This window comes from Amphibalanus amphitrite, unplaced genomic scaffold (assembly GCF_019059575.1).
Source record: "Amphibalanus amphitrite isolate SeventyFive unplaced genomic scaffold, NRLGWU_Aamphi_draft 000593F_arrow, whole genome shotgun sequence".
NCBI lineage: Eukaryota > Metazoa > Arthropoda > Thecostraca > Balanomorpha > Balanidae > Amphibalanus > Amphibalanus amphitrite.
Genome location: NW_024882087.1, coordinates 224,357 through 246,082, shown reverse-complemented (window position 1 = coordinate 246,082; position 21,726 = coordinate 224,357). Strand labels below are relative to the sequence as shown.

At 43.7% G+C, this 21,726-nt stretch overlaps 1 protein-coding gene across 1 annotated transcript in view; it reads left to right on the top strand.

Moving 5' to 3' along the window:
• Positions 1-21,726, top strand: part of LOC122394460 (protein krasavietz-like) — a 127,985-nt gene that overhangs the window by 97,424 nt on the left and 8,835 nt on the right. The window contains exon 10 of the mRNA XM_043391349.1: positions 19,441-19,572. Within this exon, the coding sequence (XP_043247284.1) occupies positions 19,441-19,572 (132 nt within the window). The remainder of the gene's footprint in view (positions 1-19,440; positions 19,573-21,726) is intronic.

The window sequence follows — 21,726 nt, the reverse complement described above, 5'->3', positions numbered from 1 at the left end:
TACCATGTGCGTATAGGGGTCATACTAAGTACGGGTCAAGGTCAGGTCAGGTCACGAAAGGTCACGGTTTTCACTTTCTGCTACATGGGCGTGCGACACATGTTTTATGGCTTATTTTTGACGCCAAATCCGATGGTAATGGTTATATGTGACCCCAAGTCACTGTGCTGGTGATAAGTGTGCATTGAAAGCATAAAAAATCGTTTATACCATACATAACTAAACGAGGGCTAAGAAAAAAAGTCAATTTTTCAACTTTTTATTTTTGACATAAAAATGCACTTTTCTAGACCAGCTTTGTCCCAGGAATCTAGTGGTGCCATTTGTTTTCACATGCGATGTTCAGAAGTGCCTCTAATTCGCGAAAATGCTGATGACGTCACCATGCCCTATGCATGTTGGAGCTATTTTTTACAATTTGGGGGTCAAAAATCAAGATAGAAAGTTGAAATTTGGGACATCTAATGTTCTAATAGAGCTCTATAACATATATTCCGGTTTTTTGGAAATTCTCAAAATTTTGGATTTTATTAGCTGTTTTCCAAAAAATATAGTTTTTTGAATTTTTAGGGGTGAAAAACGCATTTTATGGAAAATCCGAGATAGCCATTTTAAAGAACTCGTTGAGCTGCGTCTTTTCATGTCCTTAATTTGCAATTTGCTTAAAACCTCGATTTTTGGCGATTTTTTAAACATTTACCATTTTTTGACTGAAAACGCCATGTAGTTACATCACTAAAATCGATATATCTCAGAAATTTTTGAAAATTTTTTCTTAAAAATTGCACAGGAGACGTCAAATTGATGGGGTAGAAGGTATGCGAAGTTTCAAGTTGATAGCGCAAGCGGTTCATGAGTTATTCAAGAAAAACGGAGGGGGGGTCGGATCCGACCCCCCCCCCCCCAGGCGGTCGCGGGTTAACCCTCATCGGCCGAGAAGGGGTGGGGCGGGTGCCGCCTCATAAGGTTTTTCGCGATAGCTCAAAACACGCTGAGGATAGACAGCTGAAACTTGGCATAACTTATCTTTTATTCAAGGTGGATCGTTTGACACCAACCGCGTTTTCAGGTCAGGTCAGGTCACTGACCTATGACGTCATAAATGAGCCTCTGCGAGTTCCTCAGATGTTGCAAATTTGCAAAGCCCTCAGTGCCAGAGGAACTTTCATGCAGGAAGATGAAACTTTCAGGGCCTTCAGAAGTCTCACAACTTGTATACCGTAAAGTGGGGCTATTTGAAACGGATTTTACAGTTTTTTGCCTCTCCCTTTAAGACGGCTCATATTTCTTATAGCATGTAAATTGCAAAAATGTAGTTCTCTGTGAGCTCTTTCATATAGGTGTATTTTGGTTCAGCTAGTAACAATGACTGAGGTTATTTTTTATGTTAAAGCCTGTCTCAAATAGCCCCATAGGGTGGGGCTATTTGAGACAGTTTTAGTTGCAAGGAAATTAAAGAAAATCGGTCACGCTAGAGATAATTTTTTAAACGCCATGCATTTGGAAATTGAATTTTGATCATTTTGGCATAAATTGTTTTTCAAAGACTTTTATATGACTTTTATATTCAATCTTTTCCTTTTTCGTAGGACACTTCATTTCGGTAAGGTATAAAATTGCATCACTATATGCTAAGGCTATCATAATATGGTGTGACCCATAGCTTTCAAACTGACGGGATGATCATCAAGGACCATTTTAAAGTCATCGACAGTAAAATTTTGAAAGTAAGTTTTTGTATATAGCCCCGGTGACGTGAAAACAGATATACCGAAAGTCGGTGGGGCTATTTGAGACAGTCTCGCTACCTTATGAAGCACACTGTAATGAATCAAACAAGGCAAAAGGTTTCCCAAAACATTTGAGTGAATGGTCTGCATGATTGTTTGTTCCATTGTACATCTCCATGTGAAGAAATGACAGAAAAATGTTAAACGGTTTTGATTTTATGCCGATTTTCCTCGATCGCTGCATGCCGTATCGATTGGCCGGTTACCCTACCACATCAAGTACTTGGATAGGCTCACCTAACAGTACGTTCATGTGTTAAGTAACATTCGATGGTGTTTTTTGGTCAACCAAGGTAGACATATGTTGATTGTCGAATGAGTCAGTGACTGATGAAGCACATTTTAAGCACATATTCATCAGAATAATTAGTTTGGTCACCAGCTAAAGGGTTATTATGTTACACTACGAACATGTAAATATTGCTTGCTGCTTAAATTACCTACCATGAACCCACTGCACGTTTATGACCATGACCGATTCACCGGTGTTGCTCATGTCGAACGGTCGATGCACTTCAGGTAGATGGCGGCAAGTCTTCTCGGGTGCATCGCATCACCGTTATCATCAGCTATTTGGCATATCCGTTGAGGTTTGACCAGGTGGGCATCATCGGGATTCTGAGACAATGGGTTACGCAATCGGCAGTACCGTTAACAATATATAATATTTTCATGAAAAATGTGCTTAACCTATAAGCAAAAAGGTAGTAGCGATAGATACAGTGGCGAAGCTGTTAAAACTTCAACTTTTTTAAGTTGCAGGTAGGGGTCCTTTTCGAGCAACTTAAATTGTGCGTTTTTCTGTATTTCGTATTTTATTGCAAATTTCTTTCAGAACTTTTCGAAATTTTCAAAAAGGTTATTCAGAGCATTCATTGTTCAATTCCACATCAGCCTAAGCAAAAATGACGAAAAAACATCAAACGGTTTTCATTTTACAGCGATTTTACTATACCATTGCCTTGCTGTCTCAAATAGCCCCACTGTCTCAAATAGCCCCACTTAACGGTATCTCGGATTTAACCTAAATGTCACATGAGGTCAGGTCGGTCACATGACCTCACCATTATAAGTCAATGGGGGAAATATGAACGCTGTTATTTTGGCGCCGGAAATGATCTAAAACTCTCCCAAGCACATGGAATCGTGGTTTCATGATCGGACCGTACAAGGAGTGCATGAAACCACGAGTTCATGTGCTTGGGACAGTTTTAGATCATTTCCGGCGCCAAAATTACAGTCTTCATATTCCCCCATTGACTTACAGTGGTGAGGTCACGTAACCGAACTGACCTCATGTGACCTTTGGGAAAAATCTGAGATATACAATTTGTGAGACCTATGGAGGATACTACGTCCTGTAAGTTTCATCTTCCTGTGAAAGTTCCTCTGCCACTGAGGGCGTTGCAAAGTTGCAACATCTGAGGACCTCGCAGAGGCTCATTTATGACGTCATAGGTCAGTGACCTGACCTGACCTGAAAGGGCGGTTGGTGTAAAAAAAAAATCAGCTTAAATAAAAGATTAGGTATGCCAAGTTTCAGCTGTCTATCCTCAGCGCGTTTTGAGCTATCGCGAAAAACCCTATGAGGTGGCACCAGCCCCACCCCTTCTCGGCCGGCGAGGGTTAAAACCCTCGCCGGCCGAGGGGGGCGGGTGCCGCCCCCCCCCCATAGGTTTTTTCGCGATAGCTCCGAACACGCTGGCGATAGAGAGCTGAAACTTGGCATACGTTACCTTTGATTCAAGCCGGATCTTTTGACACCAACCGCATTTTTGGGTCAGGTCAGGTCACTGACCTATGACGTCATAAGTGAACCTCTGCACGGTCTTCAGATGTCGCAACTTCGCAACGCCCTCACTGCCAGAGGAGATGTCACAGGGAAATGAAACTTGCAGGATCTAGTATCCATTATGAGTCTCACAACTTGTATATCTCGGATTTTTCCTAGAGGTCATATGAGGTCAGGTCATTTTCGTGACCTCACCATTATAAGTCAATGGGGAAAAATGAAAACTGCTATTCTGGCGCCGGGAACGATCTCCAACTATCGCAAGCACACAGAATCGTGATTTGATGCACTCCTTGCAAGGTTAGATGCGTCACTTTTGCAATGTTGACCTTGCGTGACGTCATTTATGACGTCATCGAGGTCATATTAGTTTTTCGTCAATAACTCTTGATCAAATTGAGCTAGCGAGTCGGGAAAGCCACCAATGGACTCAGGAAGGCCTGCCGAATCGAATGATATGCGACATGACCTCTTTCGACCAACTTCGTGATTTGGAGGTGCTGACCTGACCTTGACCTGAGGTCAACACCCCAAGTTGACCTGACCCGAACAAAAAGTATATCATTCGACGCGCCTGAGCGAGGCGAACACGATGCTGCCAAAATCGCGGCTCTGCGGCCGTTTTTTTGTGAAATTATTCACCAAAAACTGAACCGTACCCTGGGGCACTTGACCTGACCTCAGAGGTCACCGGTTGACCTAGGACCTTAAAATCGGGCACCAATCTCTGCGTCTCGTAACGGCGCACACGCTCGTTTTTTCCGCGACGCGCTAGCTTCACCAGGGGCGAAACGGCGAAGGGGGGGTGGTACCCGCCCCCCCCCCCTCAGCCGACGCGTATGTAGAAAACCAATAGGTCCGGCGAGGGTTAATGTACTAGTTTATGTACATGTATGAGCAGATTTAGTATCATCGCAGATAAAATATATTTATCACTAATTTATGTTCGACACATTTTTATGTTGTTACAAATATTCACTGGTTATATTTTCAATTTATTTGACTTTTATGCATGACGAATATTTACTGTTCAAAAAAATGTGCTATCTCCAAAATGGAATTTTTCAGATTTAGGGGACCACACCATCGGATTCCTCGCAAAATTTTGGTTCAGAAAACACTAATATTGGAGATGGGTGTTTTCAAAAGTTATTTACCGTCTGTTGGGGCAATGTGCCCCCGGGCCCGGCCGGGTTAATGTGTGGTCCCGGGCTTCTAAAAAGTTAGAAAAGGTCTACAATTTTTACTAAGGTCATTTTCAGGTCAGGTCAAAGATGACGTCACAGGGGTCAAAAAAGTCCAAATGGCGGCGCTAGATATGGAGAGTTTTTCTCGAATAACTTTCAAATTGGTCGAGCTAGGAACAAACAAAGGGCACCATCGTGATCCTCTCGTCAATCCGCATCGAACCATACCTATATGTATATATGTTGACCCCGAAAGGTCAAGGTGAAAGGTTGACCTCAGGTCACGTGACCTCGAGGTAATCATGTATATCATTCGATGCGCATTGACTAGCTGAACACAATGAGACCATCCACGTGGCTGTATCTTGTTCCTGTAAGGAGTTATTGGCAAAAAAAAAACATTTTGTGACCTTTGATGACGTCACATAACCTTACAGCTGCCCAACAGCAAAACAGGCCTCAAGGTAGTGAAGGTTGATCGTATATGAAGTCATGCATGGTAAATGGGGCCCTTCTGACGCGTTTTAGTGGAACAAAAAAAGCAGGGAGTTGATTTTTCCCGCATTGACTTATAATGGGGAGGTCGAGAAATTGACCTGACCTTAGGTCATCGATATCTAAATTCCGAGATATACAATTTGTAGCTAGCAATGACCTAATAACATCCTCCGACTTTCAAAGGACTCCGTCATCTACTGTAGCTCTGACACGGTAACAAAGTTGCAAAAGAGTGACTTGAGGTTGGGTCATTCAAAGTGACCTGGTGACCTGACCTCAAAAGTTAGGAGATTCACAATTGCACAATATGTGTAAAATTGATGAGAGAATAGTCATACCAATTTGCGGCGCTACGCACCGCGGTTTTCCCGCTGTTTGCGAAAAACCTCAGGGGGGGGGGGGCGGATAACCGCCTCCCCCGCCCCGTCGGTGCGCAGGTTAAGCAAAGACCGTTAAATGAAATAGCGTTTTCACATTTGACAAGTTCCTTGTGTGTTTTTATAAGCTTATTTACTGTTTTCTTGAGATCATTAGAAATAGAAGGCAAAATAGATCAAAGGCTCATAGGTCATTATATTTTACAGACGCGTTTCGAATGTAAACATGACACTGATTTTTAAGGTACAGTAAGTCCGCTCAGAGATTTTTCATGCACCAGCATATGCTTGAAAAACAAAATATTCATTATGAACTATCCGCGAGCGATAATCACTAATTCGACTTTCACGATTGGAATTCACATGATTACAAAATATATGGTATACGAAAAGTACATCTGTCATCGCCTTGCTGGCCGTCACGACTGAAGCTACCTAACCTATCCTTCGTCATCAGTGTATCGTGTGTCGTTCTCAGAGGCGTCAGTTTGGTGCGTCTGACGAGCGTGTAGGGTCTGTTGTTTTGTCCCCCAAAGTGCGAGTTTTTCTAGCCTCTGGTTCCTTTGGTGGTTGATGTCGGGTGCATATTCACGGATGTAGATAGCTTCAATGATTTCAATTCGCTTGGGGTCGTGGTTTGAGTGTATGACGGTAGTGTTATCTACTAGGTGTTGGCGTGTGAGTGGTGTGTTGTGTTCTTCTTCCATGTGTGTTTTGGTGGCTCCTTGTTGTTTGTGCATCGTGAGGCGTCGTGATAAGGCAAATGTGAAAACGCTGTTTCATTTAACGGTCTCTGCTTAAAAGAATATATATATATATATATATATATATATATATATATATATATATATATATATATATATATATATATATATATATATATATATGTATGTGTGTATATATATATATATATATATATATATATATATATATATATATATATATATATATATATATATATATATATATACATATACAGGGTGTCTCAAAAGTTCGTTGACAGGTACCAGCCATGCTTTTTGTCAATAATTCTGAATCCATAAGAAATTGACAGTCGAAATTTTGCATGGGCATTGGTACCAACCTTCCTCAAGCAGTCTCATTGTTTTTAAGCGCACTCGACCCTTCATGAGCTCACAAAAGGGGTTCACCTCTGACCATGGGTCAGGCATGAAAATGGAGGTCGCAAAATCAGGTCGTCTGAGAAACTCTTTGTTTCAGGAGTAATGGGAATGGTTAAGTCGGTTATGACACATGCTAAGTGTTGGCGAGGATGAGTACAACATGATGATCATCTAATAAAAACGGTGGCTAACATTTTTGAAGGACGAAACCATGCGAGACTAACAGCGTTTTGAACGACTCTCGTACGGCAGCAGATTCGTGCTCCGGAAAGAAGCTGAAAATGCAGTCATAACTATTGAAAACTGACAAGAAGCTCACAGACAGGTTACCCAGTTTCAAAAATTGCAGTTCATCGTAAAATAAAGACAAAGTATCATTTAAAATTTACATATATAAAAATCAAAATGTCTGTACGTATGTAACGCGTCAGTCACGCTTGGCGGGCTGTTGCGAGGCGACGGTGCGGGCTACGGGGGTGAAATTTTCGACGCAAGTCGGACGCGTGCATCTGTTTGTCGTATTAAATTTTGGTGGGGGTGCGCTCGGCGGTTTGCACGTGGCGGGCGCATCTTTGCAGCATTTTGGGCCGCGGCCGGCGCCGATCAGAGAGCACGCGCCTTAAGTACAGGCTCCACGGCACACTTTTTCGGTTTTTCGTTTCGTTTTTTCGCTTTTTCGGCTTCAGTAGACGATCAGCTTCACTTGATAACATTGGTGTAGCTCTACGGCAGCAAAACCGAAAAAAACGAAATCAGCAACTCGAAAAAGCGACGCGAAAAATCGAAAAAACGACTCTAAAAAGCGAAAAAGCGACTCTAAAAATCGAAAAAGCGAAAAAAACGAAGCGACTCATCCAACCCAAAAGTTTGGATCGACAATCAGCTTTTCCAAGTAATCTAGAGTTTTTCGGCTTCAGCACGTGACGATGTGGTAATACTGATGCATGTTTCCGACGATTCATATTTCGGTACTCCTAATGGAAAGGAAGGATTGTAATCGCTCAATAGTATTTCAGTGTCGATATGCACATATTATCCACGTGAAAGGATTGAATAGCGGTTAATTATGCGAGATATATGCACGTATTTATTTCATCTTTTGTAAAACATGTTCATCATGCTTCTAGCCGCGCCCTGCTATAGGGGAGCGGTGTTAGAACACCACATGCAGTTTTTCGGTAATACCCTTCTAAAAAGGTGACGTTTCGCGCCACTGTTTTTGGCACACCTTATCATGCACATTTTTTACACATGTTATTAAAATTTCAGGACATTTTCCCTTCTACCCATCTTTCGAGTCATTTGCTTCTTTGTCTTCATAACATATAAATATAAATATATATATATATATATATATATATATATATATATATATATATATATATATATATATATATATATATATATATATATATATATATATATATATATATATATATATATATATATATATATATATATATATATATGGACCTAGGTGAAAAACGGAACACATGTGATAGAACACATACACATGACCCACTCTAGAAAGTTTTAGCTCGGTATCTTGAAAACAGGCCCGAATAGTCCGCTTGTACTGCCTGAATTATTGACATTTTCAAAACTTCAAAATGCAATGCTCCGATACCCTTTCGACGTCGTACAGTACACCCCTCGAAGATCGAAATGAGCCCCCGCATGAAACCGTTTTCTAAAATCGTTGGCGATATACATTCCAAAATAGAGAGAGAGAGAGAGAGAGAGAGAGAGAGAGAGAGAGAGAGAGAGAGAGAGAGAGAGAGAGAGAGAGAGAGAGAGAGAGAGAGAGAGAGAGAGAGAGGGAGAGAGAGAGAGAGAGAGAGAGAGAGAGAGAGAGAGAGAGAGAGAGAGAGAGAGAGAGAGAGAGAGAGAGAGAGAGAGAGAGAGAGAGAGAGAGAGAGAGAGAGAGAGAACAAGATACCCGGTGCCGCTCCCTAACCCCCCCCCCCCCCGCTCCGCGGGCGATGGTTGGATTTCTGCACCCAGAATGTTCCAGCTGTTCCTACGCCTATGCAAGTAGGTACACATGACACAATGAAACGGAATATGGCACCCGTGACCCCTTGTTATGCCCTGAGGTCATATCAGGTCGCGAAAGGTATGCACAATTTTCGGTAATAAATTTCGATAAAGGCATACTACATAGAGCGATGAAAACACATTCGATGTGTTCCACTGGACGATACAAATCGACTGATATGATATGCATCACGAACTTTCCGGCCAGGTCATGACCTAGACCATAGAGTTGCAAAATTTCCCTACCGCACTACCGGCATGCCGGTAATTTTTCACTACCGCAGGTTTTTTCGTGGTATCTGGCATGTCTTGCCGGTAGCATGCCGGTATTTTTGATTTTGCACCAAAAAAAAAAAAAATATCAGCATATGATTCAAACTTTGGACACTAAGAGGCTATTGAATTGTAATAACAGCAATCTTAGCCACTGCAAAATACATTTTGTGGTAGAAGTTCCATTGCTAAGGGTAGGGGTAACACATGAACCTCAGCATTTCACAGGTTTGGCTCTAATTAGAATTGTCAAGAATCTACTATGGTCTATCAAAGGAAGACAATGAATACTCATTCATGTTGCAAAAGCATAACCAATTAGTAAGTCTGATGGTAGGTAATAGGCATAATACAATAACTAAAATAAATAAATGTTCATGACAACATTCCCTAGGCAAAAGGCAGAATCAAAACAACACAAAACACATTGTTTGGAAACTGGTCTTGAGTCCTGAGATGTGGTCTGAGATACTCTACAAAGAATTTGACACTGAAAATCCAGCTGAAAAGGCAGGTGTTAGGTAGCCCTGAGCCAAACGTTGGTCCCAAAATGAAATGAAAATGAATTAAACTGGCATTTTGTCTTATCTTTACAAGAAATACAACATGCAGACGAAATGAATGCAAAGCACATGCGGAACTTTATATACTGTGGGGGGTGTAGCTACAACCCCAACTTTTAAAAGTACAACCCCAATGGCAAAACTACAACCCCAACATTGGAAAATTAAGAATCAGCCTAAAACACATGAAAATGAACAAAATATGTATCATACAGAAGCAGATAATTGAGATATATCAAGAAAGTGAAGATATCAATAAATTAGGACATCTTTTTGAATTCCAGATGCTAAAAACATTGAAAGTGCTCTGTTAAGAACATATTATTCCGCTGAGACTGAGACAGTGAGCATGATGTGAAAGTTAATCACTTCACACTTCTTAAGCATACTAAGTGAATCATGTTGAAAGTGTTCCAAAAAATCTTAACATGTAACATGAAAGTGTGAAGCAAACAAATCATAACATTCATCATACTTTTGCAGTGGCGGATCCAGCTCAGTTTTTTTTTTGGGGGGGGGGGGGAACCATAACAACTTATCGATTCTTTCCATGCCTCGTCCATAGGCATAATGTTTAAATTATGCCGTTTGGGAGGGGCAAATGCCCATTTTGCCCGCCCCCCCCTGGATCCGCCACTGTACTTTTGGGTTTTCTCACTAAACATTTCATACCTGTGGGCTGTGCTTATCAAATAGATAAGCATATATGAAAAGTTTGACAGACAACAGTAAGCTTCAGAAATAAATTAACCTAACCTAAGCCTTCACCCTATGTAGCATTCTATCACCATAATCTGACCATAATATTGCGTGTCAACGACCACAGAACCACAGAACTAAAGTGAAATATCACTCTGTTCGCAATTTTGTCAGTTGGCACAATACCACCAATCAGCACGAATATTTCGCTAAAATGACGACACTTAAAACCAACGTTGACGACCATAACAACCAATCCTGTGCGATAATTAGTGCTGATAATCTTACTGACAGGTTCGCGAACAGAATGCAAACTAAGTCACATGTAAGCCAACATGACGCATCTGATACAAATGCAAGGTTTTGGCGACGTCTGTCAATTCAGCAGCAACGAATATCAGCCTCACAGCAGCATATTTCGGTGTCTTTCGATTTGGCTGAAAATCGGTATACAGGGCCTGTTTGATGCGCTGATTCCGAAAATGTACTTCTTTGAGGTGGTATTTTGCACCGTTAACGAGTTAACGACCAATTAACATTTTAACGGCAAACGGCGGGGTCTTTCGATTTGGCTGAAAATCGGTATACCGGGCATCCTCGATGCGCTGATTCCGAAAATGTGCCTCTTTGGGGTGGTATTTTGCACCGTTAACGAGTTAACGGCCAATTAACATTTTAACGGGACTAACAGCGGGGTCTTTCGATTTGGCTGAAAATCGGTGTACAGGGCCTCCTCGATGCGCTGATTCCGAAAATGTACCTCTTTGGGGTGGTATTTTGCACCGTTAACGAGTTAACGACTATAGTTCGTTTTTTCTAAGTTCGACCCTCACTGTAAACGTCTCTTTGAACACAGCACGAGAATTGGTAGCTGAATTACTGAGAAAACTCGTAGGCGCACAGTGATTTTGCAGACGATCAATTGTATCAAAATTATTTTTACCTGACTCCATTTTCCCAGACTCGCAGCCCGGTATTTGCAACCCCACAAGGATCGAGGACTTGTCAGGAAGTGTAACTGAGCTAATTAATAAATCGCACGGCGTTTAAAGTAACAGTATATAATCGGTGTTAGAAACTTATTTTGAAAATATTAGTTCATATCTCCAATACAAAGTGCGCTAACCAGTTTTCCCAGTAATTCAGCAAGCAATTCTCGTGCTGTTTCCAAAAAGATGTTTACAGTGAGGGTCGAACTTAAAAAAAAAACGAACTATAATTAACATTTTAACGGGAAACGGCGGGGTCTTTCGATTTAGCTAAAAATCGGTGTACAGGGCCTCCTCGATGCGCTGATTCCGAAAATGTACCTCTTTGAGGTGGTATTTGCACCGTTAACGAGTTAACGGCTAATTAACATTTTAACCGGAAACGGCGGGGTCTTTCGATTTAGCTGAAAATTGGTATACAGGGCCTGTTTGATGCGCTGATTCCGAAAATGTACTTCTTTGAGGTGGTAGTTTGCAGTGACTTGCACCGTTAACGAGTTAACGACCAATTAGCATTTTAACGGGAAACGGCGGGGTCTTTCGATTTGGCTGAAAATCGGTATACAGGGCATCCTCGATGCGCTGATTCCGAGACTGTAACTCTTTGGGGTGGTATTTTGCACTGTTAACGAGTTAACGACTACTTAACATTTTAACGGGAACCAGCGGAGTCTTTCGATTTAGCTGAAAATCGGTGTACAGGGCCTCCTCGATGCGCTGATTCCGAAAATGTACCTCTTTGGGGTGGTATTTGGCACCGTTAACGAGTTAACGCCTAATTAACATTTTAACGGGAAACGGCGGGGTCTTTCGATTTAGCTGAAAATCGATGTACAGGGCCCCCTCGATGCGCTGATTCCGAAAATGTACCTCTTTGGGGTGGTATTTTGAAACGGCTAATTAACATTTTAACCGGAAACGGCGGGGTCTTTCGATTTAGCTGGAAATTAGTATACAGGGTCTGTTTGATGCGCTGATTCCGAAAATGTACTTCTTTGAGGTAGTATTTTGCACCGTTAACGAGTTAACGACCAAATAACATTTTAACGGGAAACGGCGGCGTCTTTCGATTTGGATGAAAATCTGTATACAGGGCCTCCTCGATGCGCTGATTCCGAAAATGTACCTACCTCTTTGGGGTGGTATTTTGCACCGTTACCGAGTTAACGACCAATTAACATTTTAATGGGAAACGGTGGGGTCTTTCGATTTAGCCGAAAATCGGTATACAGGGCCTCCTCGATGCGCTGATTCCGAAAATATACCTCTTTGGGGCGGTATTTTGCACCGTTAACGAGTAAACGGCCAATCAACATTTTAACGGGAAACGACGGGTCTTTCGATTTGGCTGAAAATCGGTGTACAGGGCCTCCTCGATGCGCTTATTCCAAAAATGTACCTCTTTGGGGTGGTATTTTGCAACGTTAACGAATTAACGGCCAGTTTACATTTTAACGGTAAACGGCGGGGTCTTTCGATTTAGCTGAAAATCGGTGTACGTTCAGTGTCTCAGGGGCAGACAGACAAGCCGTGATGTGTTCCTAGCCATCGTGGCTGTGAAGAGTATGAGTTTTGTTTACGATTCGCCAAACAATGCATAATAACTACATTTGCTCGTTGAAAAAAGAAGATCATCTGAAGTATTCGGTGATATGAAAAGGCTGTGGCATTTATTATTTAATTTCCTCAGATTGAGATTATTTAGATCCAGTGTTAGGTTCCTTTGCGGCATTGTGTTCGGTATGTTGTCCTCGTTTGCAAAATATCTCATGTCTGATCAGTCACTATTCCGGTTTCTACTACCCGTTTCCGTAATAGACGTATTCCAGACGACCGTGGCATTAATATACAAAGATGGACTCGTTTTAAGTTTTTTTAGTCTAAAAATAACGTATTCCTGTTTAGGCCTTCTTTGTCATAGCCACGAGTGGCTCAAATTGTTACTCGTAGGGAAAGAGCCTTGCTCCAATACTGAGTAATGTTTGTGTCAAATGTGGAAAGAAACAAGTATTCATAGGGACTGTGATTTTGGGCGTTTACCTAGGTACCGTTTCCGAATCGCCACGACCAGTGGCGGCGGAACACCCTCAATTAACCCGCGCCCTGCTGGGGGTCCTGGATTTCCACGCCCTGCTGGGGGGGTGTTTGAACACCCCCCCCCTTGTAACTCGGCTCCTGGGCCACGTAGCGATACGCGGAAGGCGGCGTTCGAAAGAGCGTCAAAAATAATGACGAAATCACTTCGGTCAATTTTTTGGTCAGGTCAAAGGTCAGGTCACCAGAGGTCATTGAAGGCAAAATTTCGCCGATTTCCAGGCCGAATGTCGAAAATTTCCAAGAAGCCAACGCATAACTCGGGAACCAATAGAGCTACAGCGCCGCGGAAAAGCGCATTCGATAGCCCTATTAACGCCCTTTCTGAGTAATTCTCTCAGATTTGACCTAACGTCAACGGTTTTCCCTGCAGGGGGCAAAAACTGCAAAAATAGCCGATTTTTTCGAAAACAGTTTTTCTGCAATAACTTTTGACCCAAGCCTTGTACGAGCTTACTTTTACCGGCATCGTGTTCCTCTCGTCAAGACGCATCGAATGAACTATGACTTGACCTTGAAAGGTCAACTTGAAAATTTGACCTCAGGTCAAGGTCATGACCTGACCGGAAAGGGTCATGTTGCATATCAGTCGATCCGTATCGTCGAGCTGAACACATCTAAGGCGTTTTCATCGCTCTAGCGTGCCTCTATCAAAAGTTATTTGCGAAAAACTGTTAGATACCATTCGTGACCTAAGATGACCTCAGGGCATAAACAAGGGTCACGGACACCATTTTCAAGTTCAGTGTGTCTAAACCACTTGTAATTCGGTGTTTGGGAGTGTTTATAATGTCTTTCATCCAAAAGAGGCGCATTTCAATTTTCTCCCATTGACTTATAATGGGGAGGTCGCAAAATTGACCTGACCTTAGGTCATCGATATCAAAATTCTGAGATATACATTTTGTACATGCTATTGCTCTCAGCAATCGCTGAAAGTTTCAAAGCGATCGGTCACTCGGTGTAGCTATGACAGACATTGAAAGTTTTTATGAGGTGAGTTCACTTCAAGTGACCTGGTGACCTGACCTTGAATGACCTTGGTCTGAAATTTTCACAACATGTGTAGAATTGATGTATGATAAGGTGTACCAAAAACGGCGGCGCTCCGCGCCGCCGTTTTTTAGATATTCGCAAAAAACCACAAGGGGGGGTGTTCAAACACCCCCCCCCAGCAGGGCGCGGGTTAAAGGGGGCACTGCCGACTTTTGGTCCCATTCTTTCCATGCAACGCCCATAGGTAGGGCTAATGTTAAAATGCCAAAATCAAAGGGGGCGAGGTGCCCCGGTGCCCTCCCCGTTCCGCCGCCTATGGCCACGACCATGGTGGCGATACCCGAGTACCTACAACCAGGCACATAGCCAATGGAGGGACGACAGGGTCAGCCGTCTCTCCCTGATGATGGACCACTTTTTTTAAAAATGAAAATGTGGGCCCCTCCCGAAAAATAGTGGGCCGAATCCGGGGACTTTTCGGGTTTTGGTGGGGGTATACCCTGGGATCCGGTAAACTACAACCCCAATGAAAAACAAAAAGTTCCACCTCTGATGCAAAGTGGCGCAATGTGGCGCAATGGCAACCAAGGATTGACTTTTAAGATCCTCTGTCCCCCTAATGAAAGGATGTAAGCTGATGACGTAATATTTATTCATATGCCCTTTTGGTTGAATCACTCAAGAGAAATCAATTTTCTTGTAGTGAATAACACTCACAGTGTTGATTTCATTGGAATTCAATATCGTGTTGGATGATTTTTATCAATAAAATCATTCACGAGGCAGAAGTTTGCAGTCCTAAAACCTTTTTTTGCAGTGTTTTAATCAGCTGGTTAAAAACTGTTATGGCGCATCTGTTTCGAAATCCTTTATAACCTTGTGTTTGTTCCCGCGTTTGAGATGGGGGAGGATATTATATCGTTTTTATACATATTATTTGGTGACTTCTCAGGACAAGTGAGTTATTAACACATATTTTTACATGATTCGTATCTTACTCACGAGCCAGCAAGCCATGGCGGATAGGATGGCCTTGGCGGATAGGAAAAAGCTGATGTTGATCTCGCTTCCTCAGTTAGGAACATCGCCGAATCTGTAGTTTTTTATATTGTGATTTGTGACTATCTATAGTTCATTATTTGGTTGGTACCTGCAACATTTTAGGAGAATGTGGAAAATAAAAATTAAGAACGCTTGTGGTAAATGTGATTGCTGCTCACTGTGCAATCTTCAGAAACACATTTCAGTAATTCAAGTTCTTTTTGTCCTTGCTATTTTGATGAATGTGTTAATGCTTTTTGTAGGCAATACCTTTTTGATTACAGGTGATATTTTAACAGCTGTAGACTGGAATTGAGTTTCAAAATTGTGGTGTTTGTGGGGCGAGCTCGGCCAACATCAGGCTGCTGGTAGTTTTGGTTGAACAATGGGTGGCTGCTGGGTGGGGCAGGTACTGAAATTGCCAAAATGTGGCATCTCATGTAGGGGTAAGCCAGAATCAAGAATGCAGGTTTTTTGGTATGCCGGTAGTTTGGCGGTTTTTTTGCTTGGGGCGTGGTAGCATGCCGGTATCCCAGAAAATTTTTGTGGGGCGGGGCGGTGCCGGTAGCAGCCCATTGGGAAAACTTTGCAACTCTACTAGACCAGTCCAGTTAGCTTAAGGTTCATTCGATGCGTCTCGACCAGAGAAACACGTTTTTGGTGAAGGAAAGCTCGTGCAAGTTTAGAGTCAAAAGTTATTGCGGACAAACTGTTCTTGCAAAATCGTATATTTTGGACGTTTATGCCCCTGCAGGATAGACGGTGGGCCTTACGTCAAATCTGAGGACATGCTAGCGAAAGAACGTTAAAAGAACGTTTGATTGCGCCTCTCCGCGGCGCTATAGCTCTATCCATTCCTGAGCCATGGACCGATTTGTCGAAAATTGTCGAAGTTTGACCTATAGATATTGGCGACATTTTACCTTCGATAACCTTTGGTGACCTGCCCTTTGGCCTACACCTGACCTAAAAATGGCCGAAGCAATTAGTTCCTTATTTTTTTAGCTCTTTCAAGTGTCACCTACGGCGTGTCGCTACGTGGCTCAGTTAGGCCAAGTTAGAAGGGGTGTTCCCCCTACCAGCAGGGCGTGGAAATCCAGGAGTCCCAGCGGGGCGCCGGTTTATAGTAGCTGAGCTGCTGGAAGTTAAGTCAAGCCAGTTTCCTACTACAAAACAGACGAGATCTAGTTTAAGTAATTTAGTTATGGGCGCAAAATGACCTTGTAGTCGGCGCGCCCTTAAGCCCCAATAAACAAACAAACAATAGTTTAAGTAATTTCCATCTGTTAAAACAGACAACAAAACAGACCCCTAAAGCCCCTAGGCAAAACTGCGACCAAAGCATTGCACTGGTTGCAAACAAAATAAAAAGAGCTGGCGGTTGCACAGCGCGTTTCAACTAAACAAAAATCAACGAAACTCGAAAAACTCAAATCACGAAGCGATAAATCGAAAAAGCGAAAAACCGACGCGAAAAAGCGATAAAACGAACCGAAAAAGCGAAAAACCGAAAAATCAAAAACCGAAAAAGTGTCCCGTGTAACTTGACCTTTAGGCTCAGTTTCTTCGCTTGCCAAACTGAGCGAAATCAGAGCCGGCAGGTCACTGACCTTTGGCAATGAATACCGGAACAGAGCACCGCCGGCCAGGAGGAGACGCCAAATTTATTCTGGCCATAACTTGGCCGCTGCTGGGCCGATTTTATTGAAAATTGATTTATTACGCTGCGCGTAATGCTGTCCCTCTAGTTACATATGTAAAAATCAAAATGTTTGTACGTATGTAACGCGTCAGTCACGCTTGGCGGGCTATTGCTCCGGAACGGTGTGGGCTACGGGGGTGAAATTTTGGGGGCAAGTGAGACGCGTGCATCTGTTTGTCGTATTAAATTTTGTTGGGGGTGCGCTCGCCGGTTTGCACGTGGCGGGCGCATCTTTGCGGAATTTTGGCCGCGGCCGGCGTCGATCAGACGGCACGCGCCTTAGGCTCAGTTTCTTCGCTTGCAAAACTGGGTGAAATCAGAGCCGGAAGGTCACTGACCTTTGGCAATGAATACCGGAACAGAGCACCGCCGGCCAGGAGGAGACGCCAAATTTATTCTGGCCATAACTCGGCCGCTACTGGGCCGATTTTATTGAAAATTGACTTATTACGCTGCGCGTAATGCTGTCCCTCTAGTTTACATATATAAAAATCAAAATGTTTGTACGTATGTATGTAACGCGTCAGTCACGCTTGGTGGGCTATTGCTCCGGAACGGTGCGGGCTACGGGGGTGAAATTTTCGACGCAAGTCGGACGCGTGCATCTGTTTGTCGTATTAAATTTTGGTGGGGGTGGGTTCGGTGGTTTGCACGTTGCGGGGGCATCTTTGCGGGATTTTGGCCGCGGCCGGCGCCGAGCAGAGAGCACGCGCCTTAGGCTCAGTTTCTTGGCTTGCAAAACGGAGCGAAATCAGAGCCGGCAGGTCACTGACCTTTGGCAATGAACACCGGCGCAGGGCACCGCCGGCCAAGAGGAGTCGCCAAATTTATTCTGGCCTTAACTCGGCCGCTACTGGGCCGATTTTAATGAAACTTGGTTTATTACGCTGCGCGTAATGCTGTCCCTCTTTAAGCTGCGCGTAATGCTGTCCCTCTAGTTCCTCTTATAAAAATCAAAACGTCCGTATGCATGTATGTATGTATGTATGTATGTATTTACTATGTGACGCGTCAGTCACGCTTGGCGGGCTATTGCTCCGGAACGGTGCGGGCTACGGGGGTGAAATTTTCGACGTAAGTCGGACGCGTGCGTTTGTCGTATCAACTTTTCGAGGGGGTGGGTGCAGCAGTGTGCACGTGGCGGGCGCATCTTTGCAGCATTTTGGGCCGCGGCCGGCGCCGAGCAGTGAGCACGTGCCTTAGGCTCAGTTTCTTCGCTTGCAAAACTGAGCGAAATCAGAGCCGGCAGGTCATTGACCTTTGGCAATGAACACCAGAACAGGGCACCGCCGGCCAAGAGGAGTCACCAACTTTATTCTGGCAAAAACTCGGCCGCTACTGGGCCGATTTGAATGAAAATTGATTTATTACGCTGCGCGTAATGCTGTCCCTCTAGTTACATATATAAAAATCAAAATGTCTGTATGAAACGCGTCCGTCACGCTTGGCGGGCTGTTGCGAGGCGACGGTGCGGGCTGCAGGGGTGAAATTTTGGCGCTGAGTCGGACGCATGCATCTGTTTGTCGTATTAAATTTTGGTGGGGGGTGCGCTCGCCGGTTTGCACGTGGCGGGCGTATCTTTGCGGGATTTTGGCCGCGGCCGGCGCCGATCAGAGAGCACGCGCATTAGCCTCACTTTCTTCGCTTGCAAAACTGAGCGAAATCAGAGCCGGCAGGTCGTTGACCTTTGGCAATGAATACCGGAACAGAGCACCGCCGGCCAGGAGGAGTCACCAAATTTATTCTGGCAATAACTCGGCCGCTACTGGGCCGATTTTATTGAAACTTGATTTATTACGCTGCGCGTAATGCTATCCCTCTAGTTGTTTATAATATCTATAGCGGTAAATTTTGGGGGAAAATAACGCGAAAATCGTCAATGCCAAGGACAACTGACCCTCCAAAAGTGTCAATTAATGTAAAGTTTTATCTTACGAAGTTTCAAGAGGCAGGTCTGGAGCAAATAGCTTTCTTTTAGACACGAAATCCCGATAAAACCGCACGATGGACAGGTTTTGGAAGTTTACAAAGCAGAACCTCTCCTGAGGAGAACACTCCGCAACCCAGCGAAGGTCATTGGTCAATGGGAGGTGTTAAGTTACGCTTGTGCGTACGGGCTGGCTTAGTTGGCGGCTGATTGGCCACTGTACTACGTTGTATTTCCCGCAGATCCCGTGTCGCCCTGTCTCCGACCTTATGCATGGCCCTGTCTCAGACCTTGTGTGTCGGACCGTGTGCCGTGTTGTATCACTATCGCCTCATTCCGTGTTGCCTTCAGCGGACGTGCTGCACGAAGAGGTGATTCTGCGCTGGTACAAGGACACCCAGGAGGGCAAGGCCAAGGGCAAGACAGTGTTCCTGGAGCAGATGAAGGCCTTTGTCGACTGGCTGAAAAACGCCGAGGAGGAGGGTAAGGAGGGTGCCCCCGCCCCCCCCCCCCCCACACACACACACACGCACGCACGCACGCGGCACGCGCACGCACACATGAAATAAGATCAAGGACCAAGGTTTGCCTGGCCACTAAAGTGCAAATATTTGGTATTTTTGTACGGCTCCCCTCCCTCCCGTTTTCTGCAATATCTTCTAAACCGCTAGAGACGTATCGAAACGAAATTTTCAGTACCGTCGACTGCATCAATTTTAAACCTTGTGTCCAAACAAGAATTTCGTTCCTACCATAGGTCGGCCGGAAATGACGCCAGAGTGACGTGATGTACATACGGCCGATTTGGGTGCAAAACATTGAACTGTGGGAATCGCTTTCAAGAGCTTAAGTTCTTAAGCTTGATACGATTTTTTTTTTTTGCTTGAGGGGACTCAAAATACCTACACATGGCTACCAAACTGGTACCTCAGATTTTCAACATTTCAGAAATTAAAAATTATACATATGTAAGAATAAACTCAACTTATGTTTGTGTAATTCTTTCCTATACGTTTTTAACTTTTCGAAAAACGGAATAAATGGGGCATTCCACGATAGGTCGACCAAAAAAAAAAAAATGACACCCACATATTATATTTTTCGTTTAAAATTGGTCAAAGGGGTTGTGATGGTTGGGGATGCCAGCTGTGGCAAGGATTTTTTTCTTCGAACAACGGTTTCCGAGATATAGCCTCGGGCAATTCCTGCAGGTCACGCTGCAACCCTATGTTTGGCGGCTCATAACTCAGAAATTATTTGTTTTCTATGATAAAAACTTAACATGCTTCAACTCGCAATTGACCGACGAACATTTTGGCTATCTCGGATTTTCAATTTTCAAAAATTTTGATCACGTGACCTTTTGACCTATTTTTTAAGAGTGACCTTGATATTGTCCCCACTGAAAGTTGCAATTTTGTCTGATAAAGAATAAAGCCTTATCAATTGTTATTCTATTGCGAGAATAAAAAAGTAGCTTTCGACCTGCGTTGACCTCAGGTCAGGTCATTTTTAATTGAAAATCCGAGATAGCCAAAATGTTTGTCGGTTGATTGCGAGTTGAACCATATAAAGTTTTTATCATAGAAAACAAATAGTTTCTGAGTTATGAGCCGCCAAATATAGGGTTGCAGCGCGACCTCCAGGAATTGTCCGAGGCTTTATCTCGGAAACCGTTGTTCAAAGAAAAAAATCCTTGCCACAGCTGGCTTCCCCGCCCATCACAACCCATTCGACGAATTTTAACCGTCGCCCATGTAGGGGGGGGTTGGTGCACCCCCCCCCCCCCCCCTGAGGCTTTTCGGAAATAGTGCAAAAACGGCGGCGCGCAGCGCCGCCAAATTTTGGGTACCTTATGGGGCAAACCTTGCGCATCTTTTGATAAAAAAAAATTGACCGGGTCATGTCAGGTCACGGAGCTATGACGTCACAAAGGGAACAGCCTCCGGCCGGATTTTCACAAACTGAGTGCCAACGCCCGAGGTTTCCTGCCGGTGGTACGGACATCGGTTGATGGATCGTGATGAAACTTCCCATGCATGTTGGGGCAAGTATTGGCTATCATATGGTATAAGAAACTTGACCGGGTCAGGTCAGGTCACGGAGCTATGACGTCACAAGAGGAACAGCGTCCGGTACTATTTTTGAAAAGCGCCCGAACCACTATTTTGCTAATTCTTGTCACCTCAATGGGAATATGCAGCAATATTAGCTTCTATAGGGAGCAAATGGACCTCCCAAATCCAAAAATACAATCAGATTTCAAAAATTTAAATTTTGATTTTTCGAATTTCTGCCGCCGACTGTGACCTTGCCGACTTCCGGCGGTCCCCTACGCGCCATTTTTAGAGCTAGGGAAACGAAATACATACCAAACGATAGAGAATTGATCAAGGAACACGATAGTGAGGGTTTCAAGTCGATATCTCCCACCGTTTTGCCGCAATCGCCGCGGAAAGTTGAAAAAAGTCTATTTTTCCGAAAATTTGACCTTTGACCGGTCAAAAGTAGGTCAAATGTTGACCTAGGACCAAAAAATATACCACCAATCGCGAGATCTCGGCGAGAGCAATCCGTTGGTCTTTTCCGCTAAGCTCTACGACGCTCCGTTTTCAAACGCCAAGGGGGGGGGGTCGC